The sequence below is a fragment of the Cygnus atratus genome, chromosome 3 (assembly GCF_013377495.2).
Source record: "Cygnus atratus isolate AKBS03 ecotype Queensland, Australia chromosome 3, CAtr_DNAZoo_HiC_assembly, whole genome shotgun sequence".
Lineage (NCBI taxonomy): Eukaryota > Metazoa > Chordata > Aves > Anseriformes > Anatidae > Cygnus > Cygnus atratus.
This window is the reverse complement of record NC_066364.1, coordinates 90956422-90978623: the sequence shown is the minus strand read 5'-3', so window position 1 is coordinate 90978623 and position 22202 is coordinate 90956422. Positions and strand designations below refer to the sequence as shown.

The window sequence follows — 22202 nt, the reverse complement described above, 5'->3', positions numbered from 1 at the left end:
GCCGCCGGGAGGCTGCGCCGCTGCTTCGGCCGCCGGCAGCGGGACCCGGGGCGGGGAGCCGGGGGGGGGCAGGTGGCGGCGGGGGGCTGCGAGCCGGGAGCCGGCCGCTCTCCTTGCCCCGGGGGAGCCGCTTCGGGAGCGGACCGGCGCTGAGTTCCGGTGGGACGGCGGCGGAGCACCTCTTGCGGCCTTCCCTGCCCTCTTCCTTCCCCTTCCCGTCCCCTTTCCCTTCGTTTTTCCCTTCCCGTATCCCTGCCCGGCTCAGGGGCGCTGTTCAGGCGGTGGGAGAAGCCCCCGCCTCGCAGCCGCTTTGCTCTCTTCTCCCCCCCTTCAGGAGAAGCGGCTGGGTGGGCCATTAGGGGAACGGTGTGCCCCGATGCCACCTTAAAAACTGCATTTCTTGCTGTGACATTGAACATTTTGTTGCCATTCGTAACTTGCTTTATGCCAAGCACCTGCCCAGCTCCAGGCTTTGCTGCTGTCCAAAGCCTGGAGCCTCCCCCTGCGACGGGACTTGTGTGCTGACACAGTGTTTGGGAGCCTTCCCCTGGGCGTTGAGGACGGGACGTTGCCAGCGTAAAAATGCTGCGGTATTGGGGTGAGATTCCCGTTTCGTCCAACCAGGCCAATCGCAGCTCCTTCGACCTGCTTCAGCGCGAGTTTCGCACCGTGGAAGTCCAAGACCCTCCGCTGCACCAGCCGTCCGCCAACAAGCCCCGGCCCACCACCATGCTGGACATCCCCTCCGAGCCCTGCAGCCTCACCATCCACACCATCCAGCTCATCCAGCACAACAGGCGGCTGCGCAGCCTCATCGCCATGGCCCAGGCTCAAAACCAGCAGCAGGCAGAGGGCATCAAAACCGAAGACAACGAGCCTCTGCCCTCTTGCCCGGCCTCCCCACCTCTCCCTGATGACCTGCTTCCTCTGGACAGCAAAACCCCCAAAATGCCATTTCAGCTGAGGCACAGTGACCCAGAGAGTGATTTTTACAGGTGTGTTGGTTGGTATTTGTTTGGGTTAGTTCTTGGCTGCAGCAAAGCAGAGTGTTTTTAAATATATACGTGGTTTTGTCGATTCCCTTAGGCCGAAGGGTCAAGCAGTTGTCTGTACATAAAGAGTAAAATAGGCTTAAGAATAGAAAGATTGAAAATTCTCCTGTGTGCATAACATGCAAGCTGTTTAAAACAAATGTGTTTTCTTTTTCCCGTCTATAAAATGTGGATGTGTAGTGCTGATTTTTGTCTTCGTTTTCGTTGGCCCATTAGCTGCAGGTTCTGAGAAGTTTCTTTGATAACTAATATTTGTAAGATTTCAGTGGCCAAAGGTCTGTGATGTAGCAAACCACCATGTTTCACTCTGTCAGTGTTTGGTAGTCTGGTCAGATGTGGCAGTGAGTGTTGCTCAGTGAGTGTGGAAGGGAAATTCTCTCTCCAGTGCTGGCTCCACCAGTCAAGGACTGGAGAAGATGGAAACAAAGGTTGCATTGCTTCTGCCTCTGCAGCCAGTCTTTGATAGAGTACTACTGCCAGCTCCTCCCCGTCTACGCCTCTGGTGAGCATGAACTTCACAAGGATGTGCTGCATTTCTTGCAGAATCTCATGATACTTTGTAGGCTTAGCATTGAAATTCAGGGATTAATCCTCAGTGTTTTTAGATCAAAGACTGCTTCAATGATTGTGAAGTAGGAGAGAACACATTTTATTTCTTCAAATGGGGAAAATCTGCAGCAGTAAAACATTTTATCAGTTAAATGCCTCAGAGCTTTAATGGCCTGAGGTAGCATAAAATGCACTTTATTGTAAAGTGTCTGTTTTGGTAGCATAGTCTCTGAATGGTAGAGTGAGACTTAGTTTTGGAGGAACACCCTCATCCTTCTTGGATGAATGAAGTAATTTGGAAAAACGGGTGAAGGGAAATCCAGTCCTGTGAGTAAACGTCAGAGCCCTGTGACTCCTGCTCTTTCTGGGACTGTGGTTTGTAGGACTGAGGCAACCATGTGCACCTGTCCTCCCTGGTGGTTTCAGCTTTAACTTTAATTTTCTGTGGCCCCGACCTTGTTCTGGGGGCTGCTCTGTCTTTTTGCTGTCCCCTGAAAGTTTCTGAGGTGCGAGTAAAGAAATGTTATTTAACAGTCAACCACATGGGGGAGTTTAAGGACTAGATTGTGAAAGCTTGATAGACAATTTTAAAATGAAATGTTTTGTGGCTGACAGGGTGGATTTATAATGGACTATGGTATAGACTAGAATTTAATTGTGTGCTTGTTAAACCAAACACATTTATGCTTTTCCAGGAGGCAAGATTGCCATTGCATGTTTGTTTTTAACTGTTTTAAGACACTTTCATAAAGTAAGAATAACACTTACTGCTTTATTTTACTGCTATAAGATTTGTTAGTGCTTAGCCTTAGTGTTTAAAACGATTTAGGGAAGACTATTCTTCCCCTTGATAAAACATGATATTACTTAGTTTTGTGCTGCCTCCTTGTGTGTCATTGTCAGAGTTACAGAGTTACAGTGTTAGACTAAATGCACATTTTAATTCTGTTTTCTTAGGTAGTAATGTGGGTCTCAGAAGCAGTGTGCAGGTATATTTGAACATAGGAAGAAAGGAAGATAGGAGTTGCCAGTCCAAATTAGACCACAAGTTTCTTTAACATAGCCATGTCCTCTTTTGTTTCCTTGTTGTTCATTTTTGCCCTTTGACCCCACAGCATTGTCTCTTTTTTTTAGTCAGTACCTCCTGCCCCGCCCCATACCTGTAATCCCTGCTTCCTGAACCTTTTTGAGATGTTAAGGAGGCAGAACCTAATTTACTGCTATTTTTCAGTTGTTCTGGTCTTTTCAGCCTCCCAGAAATCTGTACCAGCAACAGATTTAATTATGACAATGTTCCTTTTGTGCGTTTTTCCAGGCTGTTGATAAATGTGTTGAAAAACAAACAAACAAACCTTGACTCTGGCACAGATCCCTGAGGAAAGTCCTTGGCTTCACAGTGGAAAACTCTTATGTACTTGCCTGTTGATGGCTTTGGAGGGCTCTAGCAGGCTTGTGAAGCAAGCTGTTTTCTATTTACAGAATCTGTCTTGACTTGTCCTGAGCGTATCGTCTTTACCCATGTGTCCTCTAATTCTGTTCTTACCATTTCTCTGAATTTCGCTGGTGCACCAGAATATATCGGTCTTCCCTGCCTGTAGTTCTTCAAATCTTTTCTGAAGCTATTGAAAGAAAGTGTTTTCACATTTTCTATCTTCTGGTCCTCGTGGGCCAGAGCAGTTCAAAGCAAGAAGTGACTCACCACAGCTATTCAGATATTTCATCCTTGAATTCCTTTAGTGTTCCTGGGTGAATTGCCATCTGGTCCTGGTGATTTGCAACTGTTGATGTTACAATTCTTGGAGTACACAGTAGGGGATTAATGTTTGATTTTTGGCTGGTACGGAAACAGAAGGTAAACTTGAAGCATAATTGATGAGGAATGAATAACTGTAAACTTGCAACCACCATTTCAGCAGGAAACTCTTACCATAATATGGCTGCCGGCTCTTCCTTCTTCAATGTTCAGCTTCCCCCTAATAGCATGGATCCATTGTCAAAAGAAACCTGCTGATTATGTGGCTCTCCAGATGTTTTTTTTTTTTTTTTTGTGTGTATGTGACTGGTTTCCTAACAGATTTCTCTGTCATTCTCTCACTTGTGTTGCTGACCACATCACGTATGTGCTTTATTTGAAAGATTATCTGTGAATTGAATCAGGATGTCGCAATGGGAAGACAGCTCATGGCGGGTCTGCTAGTTAAATTTCTGTGCAGAAGTAGGGAAGTGCATGTTGGTGGGATAGCAGGGCAAGTGTGGAGAAGGGTTTGGAGCAGTGGAAATCAGAGCAGGCAGAACATGCTTATCCTGCTGGACAAAGCATCTCAGCTTAGCTCCTAAAGTGTCTGGTGTTCTGCATTGTCCCACTGGGACAACTTATTTTCCAAATGTTACCTATTATCTGTTGGTATTATCTATTGAGCAGTTTCTGTTTGTCCCTGTGCATCCTTCTGTAGATATAGCTGGGATATTTGAAAAGAGGCTTATTCAGGATGAGGTGGAAAGAGGCCCTTTTCCAACAGGAAACTTAGTTTTCATTTTGAGTTGGTGTGCTGTTTTCTCTGATACGCTCTCTGACAAGTACGATCTTGTTTTTCCAATATTCTCCTTTATTTTCTTGTATTGGGGAAAAGTGGCTGTGAAGTGACCGTGGTGCACCTCATTTGGTAGAAATTCAACTCCACGATGTAGTGTTTCATAAAACTGATGTGTTCGTAAGAAAAACAGTCCCTCCCTCCATCTGCTGCTGGCTTATGCTCACCTGTGAGGGAGCGGAGCACTTCAGGCCATTACTGCAGGTGAGTGGACCTCAGCTCTTGATCCTTGTACTGACTTAACCCAAACGCTTTCCCCTAACGATGTTTGCACAGCAAATGGACCATGAGCTCTTCTCTTCTGTATGAAAAAGGGCTTTACAGGGGATGAGCTTGGGTGAGTAGATTGTAGTGCCTTTGGGGAGTGGCCTTGTGTCGTATTAGCTGACTGAAAATGGAGTGTCTGTGTTAAGTTTCATACTATAATCTCTGTGGAGATGATCACCTCCAAGTCACCGACCTAACTGCCAGTTTTGTCTCTGGAGACAGAATTTTGGGGGTTAAAGCGCTCTTGTTTACTTGCAGCTACATGACATTGGTAATATAGGTTTGGTTTTGGGTGGTAGCTGAGTGGGGAGCCCTTTTGGAAAGTAGAGGGTGGTATTCTGAGTGGTAGTATTGGAAGGGTGCTTTTGGAGGTGCTGGGCGTTGGGGTGAGGTCTGAGAGCAAGGCGCTCTACCTGTGATGATCAGGGAAAAGAAGCTTGCTGGTGCTTTTGAAGAAGCCTTGCCATTAGACAGCTCCTCTCGACTTAAATGTGCCTTTTCTGTTTATTTGCAATCTTATTAGGTGGTACCTGGAAGTTAAAGGAGATGAAGCAAAAATCATTTCTCATTTGTTGTTTTCCATTAACATCTCTAGCAATATTTTAATTTTCCTGTCTAATCAGGATTTTAATCATCTTCCTCTATTGTTTATCATGAGAAACAAGAAATCAAGGGAAGAAAGAACAAGAAAAACAAAACAAAATTGATTGACCTCACCAAAAACAAGAGGTAGGGAGTTGGATTTGAGTAGAGCACCTAAAATTTCTTTTCTCTCCGTCTTTAATTGATTAGATTTCAAGTTGATTATATCCCTTTCAGCACAGTGACCTAGCTGCATTTTAATGCTGGCAATTAGTTTCTTTTTCCTCTAGGAGTTTAAAAGAGATATGACATTCTGTGCTGCTTCTGAGCAGTGATATGCGTTGCTAAACGATTGTCCTCCACTTTAGAAGTGGTTCAGTATCCTGCTTTGGCCTGCCAAATTCTGTGTCTAGTTTAAGTTTGCCCCTAGTGTTTTGTGTGACTGGCAGACCATTGATAATGGCTCTTTATTTCTGTCTGTATTAATGATAATCTGGTGTTCGGTGGTTTTGGTGGCGTAAGCTGCTCTCAGCTGATGGCTAGTGGACAGCCAGGTTCATCCTTTGTGTTTTAAAAAAAAAAAAACACAAAAGTTTCCAGTTCTTAGGCATAAATGTTGATGGTGGTTTTCTGGTTGTTTTTGTGTGATTTCCCCCCCCCCCCCGTTGTGACCTCCTTGTCCCAGTGCTGTGCGAGACATAATGGCTCTTTGTGAGCTGCAGAAGTCTGTCCCTGGGAGGCCCTGGGAGGTGTAGGGGAAAGTTAGGGAGATGTAAAAACAGCATGGATGACACTTGGTTTATAAGGGAACTGGTGATCTTTTAATTCATTTTGTCAGGGCACCGGCTGTCTTCTTTCCATAATAGTCATGTAATTGAGTAGGAATGGGGATGCGAGTTGTTCTTCAGCAATTAATAACTGGGATGAATCCGTGATTGGGATGCACATGCTGTTCTTCGTATGCACTTAGTAATAGCGTCATCTGCAACTCTCAATACGGTGTGATTTCCATCCCTCTAACCCTTTACTTGAATAAGCAGAAAGCGCTGAGCTGGTGCTCTTGAAAGTGAAGCTCTGGGATTTTGGTCCTGATGACTCTAAGTTTAACCTCTCATTTTCACTCCTCTGAAATGTTACCTTTTTCACTCCTGTGTTTCAGTGGTTGTCTATAGGTCAGCCCTGAGGATAAGAGGGAGCTGAGGCTCTGTGACCCAGCAGCTCAGCGGGGCTGAAGGGCACCCAATGCACCTGTTGGAGAAGCAGAGCAGTGAGAATTTTACGGAGACCAGTGCCGCCTTCTATGCAAGTCATCAGTGCTGTCTGTGGGCTGTTTAATCAGGCCATGTTACTGAAAATTTTGTGCAGTGGTAGGCAACCAGCGTACAGGGAGGGTGAGGGGAAGTGTCAGGGTGGGCTGAACGAGATGTTGGAAGAAATTGATCAGAAACAAATGGAGGGTGAAATTGTTAGCTTTCTTCAAGTTATTGATGCTGAATGGAGTGGAAAAAAGTGAGTAAATACCATACTTAGTAAAAAGGAATCTTGATTTTTGACATCAGCATCTGAAGACAGTGTTACTGTTATGGGCAAATAAATCATGTGCATTTAATTGTAAGTCTGGAAATCTGGTAGAAGTATATTTACATTTCTTGTTAAACTGTCTTACCTCCTTTTTTTTTCCTATGTGGAATTTGTTTAACTCGTCTTGATGAAAAATCTGCTTGCCCGACTGTAACTGAGTGATGTTTGAAATGCTCGTGCCAGCTGTTCTGTCTCTTCTGTCCTGCATTATCACTTTTTCCCTCCTAGCAGCACAGAGAAGAGGGGCCTCAAGCCCAAAGGCAGGGAGTGCTGCTCTGAGGTAGGACCTCTCCAGGCTTCCCCAAGGCTTTGTGTTCACCTCTCCTGTTGCCTGCAGGGATACTGCTTCCAGCTTCAGGCTTCGTGACTATCAGAAGTAAGGGTAGGGAAATGGTCATAATGGCTACAGCGTAGCTTGATGAAGTGTGGGTGAAGATGTGTATGCCATTTCTTGCTTTTTGTGTGTGTCCTTTGCATTATAAATTCAGATCTTGTCTATCCCAGAAGCCTTTGTATCTGACTGTTAGGCCTATGACATCAGAGATAACAAGGAAGAGAAATGTAATTAACTGAGAGGGGAAATGATTTGCATTCATGTTATTTAAAGTGCCTTTTTTTTGTTTGTGTCAAGGACCCATTTAATTCACATCTCTAGGAGAAAAGCTCTTGGGTGGGAAGGGAATTGCTTGAAGGTTCAAAAGATTTGCATCCCATATTGATGAATCACCCAAGGATTCTTGTGGCATTAGAAGTGAAAATGAGACTCAGCGGTGCTGATTTTGAGGGAAGGGCAAGAAGGGAAAGCAGATAAACTCACAGTAGGTAGGGTTCACGTGTAATGGAGAAGCTGTGGTGAAGCCCAACCAATTTGCTTTCCATTTGTAGAGCACGTTAGTACTGACAGTCTCTCTTAAACCGGTATATTCCGTTTGGTTTTGGAGGCGTGCTATTTTTCTCCTTTCTGTCTTTCAGAGGAAAAGGGGAGCCCGTGACTGAGCTGAGCTGGTCCTCCTGCCGGCAGCTTCTCTACCAGTCCATGGCCACCATCCTGGCTCACACAGGCTTCGAGTGTGCCAACGAGAGCGTCCTGGAGACCCTGACAGACATCGCCCACGAGTACTGCTTGAAGTTCACCAAGCTGCTGCGCTTTGCTGTGGATCGGGAAGCTCGACTCGGGCACACGCCGTTCCCGGATGTCATGGAGCAGGTCTTTCACGAAGTGGGCATTGGCAGCGTGCTCTCGCTGCAGAAGTTCTGGCAGCACCGCATTAAGGATTACCACAGCTACATGCTTCAGGTGAGGAGAGCAGTAGGGAGCTCACAGCACCAAGAAATGTAACCCCAGTACAATCACTTATTCCTGTAGCAATACTGAGGTAAAATCATATGAGAAACCCTCTTGGGTCATCAAGGAAAAGGGAAACAGGATGGTTTTTGGCAGACACGAATGGAACACACAGGCTAAGAGTGCTGTGCTGATGGTTTGGGTTTAAGAGGAGGCCCCCAGCTCCTGAAAGGCACAGACTAAAATATCAAGTAGAAATAAAGTCAATACTGACTGAATTTTCTGCTTTAACGGGATATTTGGCTGCTTACCATTTCATAAAACAAGTAAGCAGGCAGACAAAAATTACTTAGGTGTGCAGTGACTTGTGTTGGCTTAAGCTAGGGGTAGTGCGCTTAAGCGGTAAAAATAAAGGGTAGTACTGCACCGATCTGAGTTGTTGAACAAGAACTGCCTTCTACTCTAGAGGGGACTACTTCTGTGGAGAAAGGAGAGGAACTGTTAAATCCCCTAGTTTTTCTTGGTCTGGGTATTCTGTGAACTTAAACGTGCATTTTATTTGATTGATAGAAGACTTGCAGAAATGCAAGGACTTGATGTGCGAATTTTATATCTATTCATCAAAAAACAAGCTTTGGATCAAGTAGGTAGCCCGAGACCAAAGGCAAAACCTGCCATGTCTAATCTTTCCCTTCCTTGTCATGTTATCTGAGAGTACCAGTTGATTCCTCTTAGAGCAGCTCCTTTGTGCTCCTTCTTATCCCAGGGTTGGCACCTTGTGGCTTACAGAGGTAGTATAAATCAGAGACACCTGTAAGTGCATGTAGTATGTAAATTGTGACGGCCTCTTGAGGTTTGTGCATAGAAATAACATCATCAAGCTCTGGCCTTGTTAAAAACATTTTTGTTCAAAAGGACTGATTGCATTAGTTTAAATATACTCTCCTGTTAGAGGACTTTTTTTTTTCCAGTTTGAAAGGTTATAAAGCACTGAATGTAGTTAACAGTTGCATCCTGATACCCAGATGTTGTCTCCTCCTGGAATTTGGGCTGTCTGTATCATTTTGCTGATGCAATTCACTCTCATCCTGCAGCTGGTCATTGTCTTATTTGTTCTGTTCTTCATGCAGGGCTGAGGTCCACAGCAGCCTTTGTGTTTGGAAGCATGTCTAGAAGGGGGAAATGGGCTTTGCTATTCTTTTTTCTTTATTGCTTCTGCTATTTAAAAAAAAATGCCTTGGGCTTTTCCTCAGCTCAGTTCACTGAATGTCGGGATTCAGAGATACAAACAAGTACCTGTTAAAAGCAGACTAAACCTGAAAAATCTTAATTTAATTGTTTAGAGTTGTTACATTTCCAGAAGCAAAAAGATTGTTCCAAATCTCATTCCTGTGTTTGTTTCGCTTGTCTGACTGGAGGGAACTGCATTTTTTGCTGTGACTGTGACAGAAGATAACTGGCTTTTGCTAGCGGTAACTACAGAAGTTAACGAATATCTGATCTGCTTGTTTGTTAGTGCTGGAGTAAAATTTAGTACTGATGGACAGGGGAAAGTCTTACAGGTAAAATCAAAGAGTAAGGTTGAGGTACTTTGCTCTTGCTTTTTGCTCCAGTTAAATTTCTGGGCCTCCTCATTTCTGTCTGTGGAATAAATCTGCACATATTTATCAAGCAGATGTGTTAAGAAATTCAAGCTCTTATTAAAGTCCCTTGATAAAGGATAGAAGGTGTTCTTAAATGGGGAGAAAGTCTTTTTTGCGCAGCTAAGTGTGTAGTTGTTCAGTCAGGTCAGGCATTAATAATACTCTGTGCGGAGAACACACTGCAGTGTAATTGTCATCAGAGTCTCTGAAGTCACTGTGACCTTTCTTGCCTCTTTTTCATCTCCACCGATCTTTGACAGGTTAGCAAGCAGCTCTCTGAAGAGTATGAAAAGATTGTCAACCCTGAAAAGGCAGCAGAAGACACAAAGCCAGTGAAGATTAAGGAGGAACCTGTTAGCGATATCACTTTCCCCATAAGTGAGGAACTGGAAGGAGATCTGGCTTCTGGTGACCAGTCTTTGCCAGTTGGAGTCCTTGGAGCTCAAAGTGAGCGATTCTCTGCAAACTTGGAAGTAGAAGCTTCCCCACAAACTTCAGGTAGAGGTTTGTTGCTAGTGCTGAAGTCAGTCCCTCATCTTTTTCATATGATCCTGCTTCTGTTTTTAATAGCAGATTCAAAAGTGAGGAAGGGGAGGGAGAAGAAATTCTTACTTTTCAGTAGGAAGATTTATCTGGGGGAAAAACACTTGCTTACTTTCTAAGCACGAAAACAGTGAAATATATCAATTACCAGGATTTGTTAAGTATTTACTCTGTTCGTGGATCCTGCAGAACATGATGGTTTATATAACGTTAATTTTGGTGGGATGGTGAACGTTCTTAGTTTTGTTATTGGTGTGAGAGAGACTGTTTCTCTACAGTGATGTCCCAAGGGCTTTGTTGTTTTGTGTTTGCTGCAAATATGAGTACTGGTGTCTTCCTTCCAGTCTGATGTAACAAAGACAAAAATAACCTTTGGATTTCTATATCAAAAGAAACCAGAGTTTTATCCTGAAAGTCTGCTGTAGTTTGCTGCCCCCATGGAAAGCTATGTGTTGGTGTTGAAGCACACTGTTGGCGAGCATGGGACAAGCTGCTGTTGCTGCTGTTCCTTTTCTGAATCTATATGCAAGGTCTGTTCTCTGCACCATTCAGTAGCACTAAGCTTTATGGAAAACAAACTTGACGTTCTTTACTTTGTGTAGAACCATCTGAACTCTTCCAGCCCCTGCAATAATTAGTGTTTCACTTTAAAAACATGATTAAAAACAGTGAAGTCTGTTCTCCTATTTATCTTTACTTATGCACTGTGTATTGAGGGGTGAGTGTACCTCTGTTAGTTTTTTTTAAAAATAGCATATTCTGCTGAGTTTAAAGAAAACAAACCCACACAAATCCGTCTGATGTATTTCTGGAAGCTCATATTGTTTTCCATTGTACCTCTGAAATGTAAAGTGCTGGCATTTTTGAGGGAGAGGGAATAATGGGCTCTTGTGGCCCATCTGGGGTTGCAAGTGATTCATCTGGAAAGCTTGGTATTAGCATCTACCACCTGAGACCCAGAGGTTGGCAAGATAGCTGCATTCTAAATGCTTCTTGCCTATCTGATACCAAATTGATGTTTTCTAATTAAGGATACAAGTGCTCTGTTCGTCCCTGAAAATCCCTCTTCACTTCACAAGGGCCTTTGGAAATCTCATCACAGTAAGAAGTCCCAGTCTAGAGCTAGGCAGGCCGGAGCATGTAATATCACAAGGAGTGAGAGAAAGCTGCTTGCGGTTAGGACACCATCTTGGATGTACAAATGTGAGACCTGTAGGGAAGGTGGCAGCACAGCAGTGTCAGAGGGCTAAACTGTCATTTCAGCCTTCCCTGTTGTGCACGTGTTTCTGCTTGTGCCAGGGGACACAACTGTGGGCCAGCTGCTAATTGTAATGCGGCTGGGGAAGTGGAGGCAAAATTGGGGATCTTGTTCCTCCACCCAGCAGGATAACAACGGGAGGATTAGCTCATTTGTAAAGTACGTGGAGGTTGAAGTGCTTTGAAGATGAAATGTCCAGCGTCTCTGCTTAAGTACTGCTGGTCATTAGTGACACTCTCAATGACAGGAGATGAAGCTGAAAGGGATGAGGTTGAGCAGTGAAGAGCAATTGATGAGAGAAAGCAACAGTGAGGTTAGTGAGCACCTTTGATTATTGTGTAGACTGGAGCTGCAACTCTGTGGAACTGATAGCATTTTAATGATGTGTCCTTGTTGTTGAGAGGAATACACTCGCTTGTAATTAACATAAAAGGGACTTTTCATTAAGGCGACTGGACATCAGCGAGCACTTCAATTCTGGCTTGTTATCTAACTGCTGAGCCGATGTGGGCTGCGTTGTCTGCTATTGCCACAAAGGTCTCCGAAGCCCTGGTTTGAGCTAAGCTGCTCCAGAAAATTCCTGACCCCTCCATAAGGGAAAGTTCACAGTACAAACGTGACGGGAGACTTCTTCTCGGTGTAGCTGCTGGTAATATGGGACTATGGCTAGTGGCATACTAGTGGTAGGGAGTAGTAGTAGGCTGGCTCAGTACAAGAGGTTTGGTTGTGCTTTCGGACAGTTTGAGACACAAAGTTTAGGAAACTTGCTAAAACCCGGCTTCTTAGCTTGCTTTATTTTCCATGTGAGTTTAACCCCACGCTAGAGGGATCAGATTTAGAAGTGAGAGAAGATTTCAGGCTTTGTTCAGATTTGGGCTCATTAGGCCCATGTCAGCAAGGGGCCCAATTACTGTGTTTTTAATAGGATTTTTGTCTCTCTTAAAACTGTAAATAAGCAGAAATAATGCAATCTATAATTACTGCTCTTGGGGACAAAACATTTGCTGTTTTCAGAAAGTATGGTTTCATAATCTTGTTCAGAAAATCCTTGATCTGCTCAGATTGCACACTAGTCCAAATGTGAAAAAAAACAAACAAAACCCATTGCACCTGTGTGGATTGGCAAATCTTCCACCATGGAATTAATTTAAAATGGGAAGGTTCCTTTCGTGTGTGTTTCTAGCCAGCTATGTGATAAAAACTTACAGTTGCTGCTGATCTGAGTTATGTCTGAACAAGTCTTAGAGTAGCTAAATGTTTATGGCCTATATTTTGAACCATTCTGATTTCTAAGAAGGCATTGGATTTGTGATTTGCAGTCAATGTCCTCCCTCAGGTCTGTTACCCCTGGCTAGAAGCTAGGAGAAAAGAGCATACAAATGACACAGTGAGCAGGGATTTGTTAGATTGCTAAGCCAACCTTCACAGGTGTCCTGAAAATGTTTGTTGTCCGAGATCTGAGAAGTCATTATGGATTTTTTTACATTTGTTGTTGATTTTTTTTTTTTTTTACATTTACTATCAAAAAAACCCAATGCCTATTCTGAGTTACGCAATGCCAAGAAGGCGCACAAACATAAAATAGTGTAGTTTTATCCAAGCCATATTACAACATTGTTGATAGGGTACATGTATGAGAAGAGTGCAGTGAAAGAGCAGGGAAGAGCAGATAGGAGGATGGTAGTAATCAAAGGAAGGTCATTCAAGTAACCTGGGTAAAAAGTTTGGTTCTCTGTGTTTTAATTGAATTATTTTAATCATTTTAAAAAATCCAGGTGATTCCCTGGACTCTTTAACCTCCTTCTTTAAAAAGGTGACCTGGGATTCAGTCTGCTTGTTTCCAGACTACAGCCTCCTTGCCCCAAGTGCCCCAATACCCATCCTCGGTTCATTCCAGTAAACTACAGCACAAACTGTTCTTGTGGTGAGCTGTCCTCTGGTAACAGACAGGGTGTCTGTGAGGCTGAGCCAAGAGGGTTTCTTTCTGTTCTGCTGAAGGGTGGATGAGACCTCCAGGTACAAGGAGGCAGGCATGCTGGTGGCTGACTGTGCAGCTCTGTTATCCCTGTGTTTCACTGCAGGAAGCTGTGTTTGAGACTGTTCATCTACCTAGTCCTCTGCCCTCTTCCCTCCCCTGCAGAACTAGCAGAAGTCCAGTGTGGTTGACAGCTGAAGGGAGACTGCTGAAGTTGCAAGGGATGACTTCTGGACTGCCTGCAAGTCCTGCTTGTACAGGGTCTAGTCCATGTGTTCTTGGCATGCTTGTTGAGATGCTCCTTCCTGGAGAGTGAAGGGAGCTCTTATTTCATGTTGTTTCTAAGTTGTTATTTCTCATGGAAAAAAAAGCAACGGAGGAGTGCTATGAAAGGATAGCATTGGATTTGCTGTGAAAGCATAGCATCGTATTTTCTAGAGCTGCAACTACTGGGTTATTTAAAAAAAAAAAAAAAAAGCTGACTTATTTATTGTTTCACGCTGCTTGGTATTTTTTTTCCCCCAGCCTATTTCACTTGGAGCTTTGTTTTTTTACTGCTTTACCAGTGCTGCTGTCCCTTGCATCCACTTACCATTTGTAATTTATCCTTCTACTCTGTTACTAATGCATGCTTTTTCTTTCTCTAGGGGCTGAGGTGAATGCTTCCCCTCTCTGGAACTTGTCACAGGTGAAAATGGAGCCACAGGAGAACGAAGAGGCCAATGTACATGGCCATGGGGTCCTAGGCAGTGATGTCTTTGAGGAACCTATGTCAGGCATGAGTGAAGCTGGGATGCCACAGAGCCCCAATGGCTCTGAGAGCAGCTATGGTTCTCATTCTGCTGACAGTCTGATGGGATCCTCACCTGTCTTCAACCAGCGCTGCAAGAAAAAGATGAAGAAGATGTGAAAAGAAGGGGCGTTTTTATTTAGTCCCAATGGATGTGAAATGAGCCAACAAAGTACTGTGGTGGCTATGATGTATAAACAGGGCTGGCCCTGGTGTATGAGAGACCTTGCATGAAATTATTACGAGAGGTTTGATGTGTACTGCACTTCTCTCCTCTTAGCTGACTTCTGTACTCCATCCTGGCTCATGAGGTTGAAGATCACCATATGTGTTTGGTGTCATGGCTTGCTGTGGCAGATTAACGAGGAAGTCACCAGAGATTTAAGTAACGGAATTGTTGAATACTTTGGGTTGGAGGAGCCTCTTGATGTTTTTGGTCCAGCCAAACCAAATAGAGCAGGTTGCTCAGGGCCTTGTCTAGTTTTGATTTTCTGCAAGGATGGCAAGACCAAACTTCTCTAGGCAACATTTTCCAGTATTTGACTACCCTCACAGAGGAAAAAATATATATATTACATCTAGCTGGAATGGTCCGTGTTTGATCTTGTGTTCATTGCCACTCGTTCTGTCACTGTTAATCTGTGAGTGCAGTCTGTCTAATCTGTGCATTAAGTGGTTGTAAACAACAGTGAGGTCTCTTTTTAGCCTTCTCTGTTCTTACGTCTGAAGAAACGAAGCTTCCTTGGCCTCTCCTTGTCCCGTACTAGAGTCCCCTACCCATCTTAGTGGCCTTCCAACAAAATTGCTGCAGTGCCCTTCCTTTAAGGGGAAGCACAAAAGTGGATGCAGTCCTCTAGATACAGTCTCACAGGCACTGTATAGGTAGAAATGATTTCCCTCAACATGCTGGTCACACACTTGCTAACTTGCAGGCAACAGGATGATCTGAAGTTGGGTAATTTCTCTGCCTCTGGGGAGCCTTCACTTGTGGTGACCTGGCAAAGATGCTGGAGGGTAGTCACATGGTACCATCAGGTAGCTCCTTTAGTGCCTTCATATGCATCCTGTCTGCTCGTGTGGAGCTGTGAATGTCCAGCTGGCTGAAGTTCTTGTTAACTCAGTCTTCCTCTGCGTAGGTGATACTTTGCTCCCATACACTCCTCCTAGTAGACCCCAGGGACCTGGCAGGCCTGAGGGCAGACCTCCCACCTAAGTGGAAGTGTTGAGTGGTGGTAAGTATGTCAGCCTGAAAGTACAGAGCACTGCCTTTGTTACCAGGCATCTGCACTGTTGGACAGCAAACCTACATTTTCTTTAACCTTTCTTTTGCTTCCAGTGCGTGTAGAAAAGCCATTCTTCACATTTCTTACCAGTGTTGACTCCAGCTGAACTTTGGCTTTCCTAACTGTCTGTGCATGCCTGGGCTGTGCCTTCGTTTCCTCCCAGCCAGCCCATCCTCACCTCTACCACTGTGTAGTTTTTTCTGTACATTTGAGCTCAGTCAGGATTTCCTTCATCATCTGTGCTGGCCTTCTGTCATGCCTGCTTTACTTTCTGCTCATCAGAATGGACTGTTCTGCTTTCAGAAAGCAGTCTTTGAAGATAAGGCAGCACTCTTGGGCTGCTTTGGGAAGCCAGGGCTGTCCCTCATGAGATCCTACAAAAACGTTTCTCAAATAAACCAAAATATGTTGTCCTGAAGGTCCAGAGCTCTATTCACCTTGTACACATTTCTCAAGATTGTAAATGCCACAATCCCATGTCTGCTGCAGCCAGGACCTTCATGTTCTCCAACGATTCTTCCTTCTAACTAACAAGTCTAGCAGAGCTTCTTCCCTATTTGATTTCTTGATTGTTTAATCAGGGAAGTTGACAGCCAGCTGTTTAAGGCAGGGTTTTCCAGAGAGTGAAGCAGCATTTACTGTTGGTATGAGCCAGTACTGGCAATGCAAGCTTTTCCTTCACTCTTATTAAATTGAGCGTAGGAACTTCAGGCCAGCTGAGGTTTCCTATTCAAAGTTGCTATCTTGACAACTTAGTCTGAAACAGAATCTATTTTGCTGCTTGCTTTTATGGCTTAGCTGACTGATGACAATTTTTTGTTCTGCACAATCCTCAGTCGATCAACTCAGTCTTTAGCTTGATTCAGTGAGTATCTCTCAAAAAAGCTAGAATGAACGTGAATCAAGAGTGAACAGCCACTTAAACTGGCTTTATACCTGTAACCCATTGGGATGTTTGAGGGAGATTTACCAGACCTCCCATTTGTCCTTACAATTGCAAGTTTATCTTTTGAAAGAATGAGCTCCAGGCATAGTATTTTTTGTTTCTGTATAACATGCCTAGCCTTAATTCTTTTTTTTCCTAACTGTATTTCTCTTCTATTTTATAGAAGTGGAAGACAAACATTAAATTCTTCGATGTCTAATAAGAATGTGTGACTATAGGCTTTTATGGACATTGGAGTTAAAATTGCCTGTCAGAGTTTTAAAGGCTCCTCCTGGGAGGTAAATTGTAGCTATTTGGAGCCTAGTCAGTAGTTGAACAGAGGACCAGTGTATCAGGAAATCTCTATTTTGATTCCCTTTGAGTCACCATTAGGGAAGCTGCAATGTCCCTGTTTTCTCAGCTGTAAAAAGAGAATAGTAGTATTTGCCTCTTAGATGTGTGTTGGAGACTTATTTCCTTTAAAACAAAACCAAACCACTTTATTCCTTGAGAGAGTTTTGTGAGAGCTGTAAGCTTTTCTCTCATTTGGGTCGGACTGTTGCTGCCTGGAGTATGCTTCAATGGATGTTGAAATATTAGTGACCTATATGATATTAGTTTTAAGCAAAACTGCTTATCAGAAAGAAGTACAGCACAGTTGTGCTATTCAACTGCCATGATACAAGGAAGACATTTTGGGTGGTGTCCTTTCACTGAGCTTTAGATATCTGCATCTAGATTTGTTGCTCTGGGCCCCATCTGCAGCTAAAGAGAAACAGTCACTTTTAGGTGAGCATTCATCTGACCCAGAAGTAGAAGTCTAAAAGAGGTCAGATGAGTGGTGCTTTACAAGTGTCTGTTTTTCCACTGTGTGCCAACAAAGTGAGTTCAACTTGACTACCTCAGCTGAAGACATCCACACCATCAGAATCTTCATTAAGTGACCTGACTTTAGCCCTCCCTGTCTGGGAATGAGAGGAGACTTGGTCCTGCTGGGCAGGTGCTTTTCTTCTACACGTTCAGTAGTGCTTGCTGCTGAAATTGCGGTACTGATCTAAAAGCAGACTGCCCGTCTTACCTACAACAGCATATCCAGGGTTCTCCACAACATACGTGAAGTGCTAGACCTGGGCCTCAGGGTTCAGCCTGGTTTGGCTCCTGTGCCCATCTTTGATACCGCGTGAGAACACCTGTAAATTGGGCCTTGTAGCAGAGATGCTTTGCCAAGCTGTTGTTGTTAAATATTTTTGAGTCTGAGACATCTAAGCGAAGTCCCTTGCACCATTTTCAGGAGCTAGAGGACAGTGTGGCTGCTGTCAGCATCACTTGCTCGTTTTCAAGACTTCAGGTGGGCTAAAAATGAAAATCTGGTGCTCTCCAGGGCTTTAGTTAAACCTCTTAAGCCTCAGTCTTAAATGCTTTCTTAATATTGCTCAAGTACAGATGCTCTGTCTTACTTTTAATCATGCTTTTGTATTTCACATCTCCTTTCCACACCCATTTCACCCTGTAACACACACTGCAACAAGCCAAGCCTGAGTGCTTCAAGTATTTAAATACAGTGGAAATTCACCCTCTATTGATTCAGCTGCGTTGTTGCAATGTAAGAGAGATGTGTTATTGATTCTCTTTAGGATGTTTGTTTATGCAGAGATTAGAAATGCATCAGCATAGCTTGTACATTTAAAAAGTGATTGCAGGGTAAAATCTGTACCTCCTGTTCACCATTATACTGTGTTGCTTCTGGCATTTGTATGGTGGACACTTCCTTTTGTGCACGTGGAAGCTTTACCTTCTGGGTGAGCCCTTCGCTTCTGAACATTTGCAGGCCTTAGATTTACAGTGGTGTTCATCAAGCATGAAATAGTGAAATTTCAAATGTAGCTTACCAGCTCAGATACAGACAATGTGCTTTTCTGATGAATCAAATAAGATTTTACTAGGTGTTGATGCAGCCTTGGACAGCTAGCGAGGAGTTCATTGACCATGTAATCCCCAAATTTTAAGCCACACTGAGATTACGCAATGGCTTGGAATGAAGCTGTGCTCTGAGTTGTTGTTTTTTTTTTTTTTTTTCTAGTTCCAAGTAAAGTGCTCTGCTGACCCACCTGCTTCAGAAGTTTGTCATTTTGTTGGTTCTTTCATCTTTCTGCTTTCCCTTTCCAAAGGTACACAGATGGCAAATTGGAATATTGAGTGTTGACTGCGTCCATGTCTAGTGGCATTGATGTCTTTAGGGATTTATTTTGCTGTGATTTAAATTGTTGGGAACTGTGATATCAATTTAGAGAGCAAGATTTGTGAATTACTAGGCTTTTGAAGTATTTTGCATGGGAATGATACAGGATTATTGCAGATGAGAGAATGCTATGTATCATATTCCTTTTTCCCTCTAGCAATACCTTTTTATTCCTTTTGAAGAGTTTTGCCTGGCATCCAACAAAGTTCACTGTGTAAACATCAGCGTGACAACTTTAGTATACACTTGTAAGTCAGACTGTGCTACCTAGTGATTTAATTCCAAGACCATCCATACTAATTTGAATATGCATAATGCTGTGCAGAAAAAGATGTTTCCTGCATAGAAATTTACAACTGAAAAGGAAAATAGGGAAATAAGATTAGGTAGGGTAGGTGAGGCCAATCTGATTATGTGCTGAATTCTGAGACTGATGCACATGTTATGTGTGAACGGTATTTTTAAGTAAAATGTTTTCGTACATGCATGTGAGTGAAATATGTAACTTCGCTTGTGTTTATATGGAACAAAATTGTTGGGAAATATTTTTCTCTTCTTTTTTTTTTTTCTTTTTTTGTTTTCTTCCTTGCTCTCCTGGAGAGAGTTCCTTTGTAATTTTAAGAAAATAAAAAATTCTAAGAAATAAAAACTCTAGATGTTTTGTGTATCTTTTTGTTTGTTTGTTTGCTTTAAAGCATGGTATAGTGAATGCAAAGTCTTGGAGTTCTGTCTACCCTAGCATGAAATTTGGAATAGACTTTTTGCAGACCTGAATATGCTACTGCCATGATATTGGTATTAATATCACAACTAGGCAGATGAGATATTATTCCAGGATGGGGCCAGAGAAACTGGAAGTCTTATTTTTCATAGGTGCCACTGCTAGTGAGCTCCCAGAAGAGATATCGGTACCACGGTGCTAATGTTGGTATTCATCTGGCATAAACAATCTGATATTTCAGAACAACTACTAATTACATTACCAGACTATGTACAAGTCTACTTGTTCTACATACTGTTTTTTTTTTTTTTTAAGACTGATTTAGACTGCAGTGACTGAAGAAGAGGATATTTTCCCCTCTGCTCTACCTCCTGCTGCAGTAGAGCTGAGGAGTGATGTTTCAGATAGAGGCCTATGTTACCTGGCTGGGTGAGAGGGAGCAGTAAGAGTAGTACAGCCAATCTCCCCTTTTCCTGAAAGTAGTCTGTCCACACAGCTGCTGTCCTCTGAAGCGTGCAGTACTGAATTAATTTACCTGTCCAAGGGGAGCCTGGGGTGTGCCTTGCATTTCCCTGACAGTACCTGGAGGAAAAAGACAGTAATGGCCAGTTTGGATTGCACCCCGCTGGATTAAAGCGTGAGCCGCCTCCTGTCCCAGGCTTACGTCCCTCTACTCTAGTGACTTGAATGTCCCCAAGCTGCATCACCTCTGTCCTGGAGCCAGTAGGCTCTCAGTGATCCTCTGAGTCATGGAAGATGTTCTCAGCTATGTCCCCGTGGATATCAGGGTGGGGTGGGTGTGTTCCTCTTTCCCTTTCAAATGTCTGCTATGTTCTGCTGTCTTCCTGCCTGGCAATTCAGGGCTAGGCCCTGCAGCCGTGAAGAGGACACCTAAGCCTGTGGCCACCGGCCTGGTAGAGGTGCCACCCCCTTCTGCAGCATGCCCCCGTCGGCTCCGGAGAGGGCCCTTCTCCCAGTGCCACAGCGCTGGGACCGGCTCCATGTCGGGCTGCAGCAGTCCACCAGCTTCTGTGAGGCAGAGCAAGCGATGGCTGAGCATGTCTCAGCAGGGCACCTGCCAAGCTTTCTTGTGCCTGTGACTTTTGCCCCCTGCCCAGCTGCGATGTGCTGGGGCCGGTGGTCTGCCGGGCTCGCGGCCGCGTGGTGGTGCTGGCCGCACGCCGTGCAGGGGGCCGCCAGCAGCTGCAGAAGCATCCTCTCCCCTCCCCAGAAAATCCCCCAAACCCCAAACCATGTCATTTTTCACGGCGTCTTTTATATCGGAGATTAGAATCGCCTCTGTTTGTTGCTATGGAAACGCTCGAGTGAAAGAAAACGACCTCATTATGATTTATGATGAAATCTCCATTGGGGTGGGCTCGCTGCCCCGACGCCCTTGCTGCAGGGTGAGGGGACGCCCAGCCCCGGTGTGGGGATCTGGGGAGGGTGAGGGGGTGCTTGCCCCCTTTGCACCCACCTTTTGTGGTTTGCGGAGCTCTTGGGCTCTTCTCTTTGGGCTCAGCAGGTCAGAAACAGCCCCTGCTGCTGGAGCAGCCCCTTCCCTTGGAAATCAGCTCACAGACTGTGGCTGCGTCGCTTCTGCGCCAGGGCCGTGCGTGCCTTTGCTCTGGGAAGGTCACTGCAATAGGAACAGGGCCCTGTCAGCGAGCTGGACAAGCGGCTTGAATGCTGTGGGGGGTCTCTTTTTGCTTCTGGTGTCTGGCAGGACCCAGGTGTTCCTTCTGTGCGCTTTTCCCTCAAATCTTGGCTGCTGCCCCTGAGCCCAAACTGCCCCTGGAGCTGTGCCTCACCCTCAGCTTTGTGTCCCATGCAAATGTCCCCGGGCTGCTCACCTGGGCTTGCCCCGAGCTCTCTTGGTGGAGGAAAGGACATTGGAATGTGGATATGCTTTGAGGGAAGGATGCTGACTAGAAAGGCTAAGCGTGGTTGTAGTGAGCCTTTGGGGAGGAGACCCTCTATCGTCTTGTTAATAATAATAGCGTTACATGGTCCCCATGGCTCATCTGTCCCCTTGCCCATGGAGTCCATCTGACTGGGAGGCAAGTGAGGAGTGGTATACAGGACTGTGGGGAAACTGAATTTTCAAGTCATGTGCTGAGCTAATCAGGGCTGTTATTAGTATTGAGCACGTGCTGATGGACCTGTGAGAGGCCGTGGAGGTTGGTGAGAAATGAGCAGCTACCTCCAGGACCTGCTGTGACTGCTGGTGGCTCTTCTCAGCCTGTTGTGGCTGGACAAACTGGTGGCCCAGCATGGCAGCATGTGGCTTCCAGCTCCAGCACAAAGCTGTGCCATCCCTGGTGCCTCCAGGCTGCAGGACGGGGAGAGGCAGGACTTGCAGAGGCCAGCAGGCTGGAGGGGCTCTGCTGCGGCCTGTGGTCTCCCTTTTTGGCAAAGCTCTTTGGGAAAGATCTGCTAAACGGAAAACAAGGCCTACTGACTGCCACTGCACCTCCTTCTCCTCTTCAGTAAGTACTAAGGCGCATTTTATAACTGAAGGTCTGTTTTTTCCATTGGGTTGTACTCAGGAAAATGTCTCCACCAAGCTGCCACTCCTCCAGCATCCCTCAGGGAGCACAGGGCTGCGGGCAGGACTGGCCCAGCGCAGTCCTCGGGCAATGAAAGGTTTCAGCACGTGAGGAGAGGAGCTTGCACACACCCTGTGCACACTGGGTGGGAGCCTGTGTGTGACCGTGTGTGCTGCCACGCTTCCCCACAGCTGGCACTTGCTCAGCGGTAACCCCATGAAAGATTTGCAAACTGAAGAAGCTTAGCCTTTCTGGGCTTCGCTTTCAGAGCAGTGCGAAAAAGGCTGGAAAAATGATAGCGTTTGCCAATACTAGCACAAACAAGCAAATAGGAAAAGCAGAGTTTTTCTTATATTTATTTTTTTCCTT

At 44.7% G+C, this 22202-nt stretch overlaps 1 protein-coding gene across 2 annotated transcripts; it reads left to right on the top strand.

The window, feature by feature from the left end:
- Positions 1-55: 55 nt before the first annotated feature.
- Positions 56-19229, top strand: SUPT7L (SPT7 like, STAGA complex subunit gamma). Of its 2 annotated transcripts, none has more exons than XM_035562775.2 (4): positions 56-995; positions 7595-7919; positions 9811-10048; positions 13974-19229. In XM_035562775.2, exons 1-4 carry the CDS (start codon positions 583-585, stop codon positions 14234-14236), a joined length of 1239 nt encoding a protein of 412 aa, XP_035418668.1. In that variant the 5' UTR covers positions 56-582; the 3' UTR covers positions 14237-19229. The 2 variants fall into 2 exon arrangements, with proteins under 2 accessions (XP_035418668.1, XP_050565929.1); XM_050709972.1 differs by having other exon boundaries at positions 103-995; positions 9811-10054; positions 13974-19223.
- The last annotated feature ends 2973 nt before the right edge of the window (positions 19230-22202 follow it).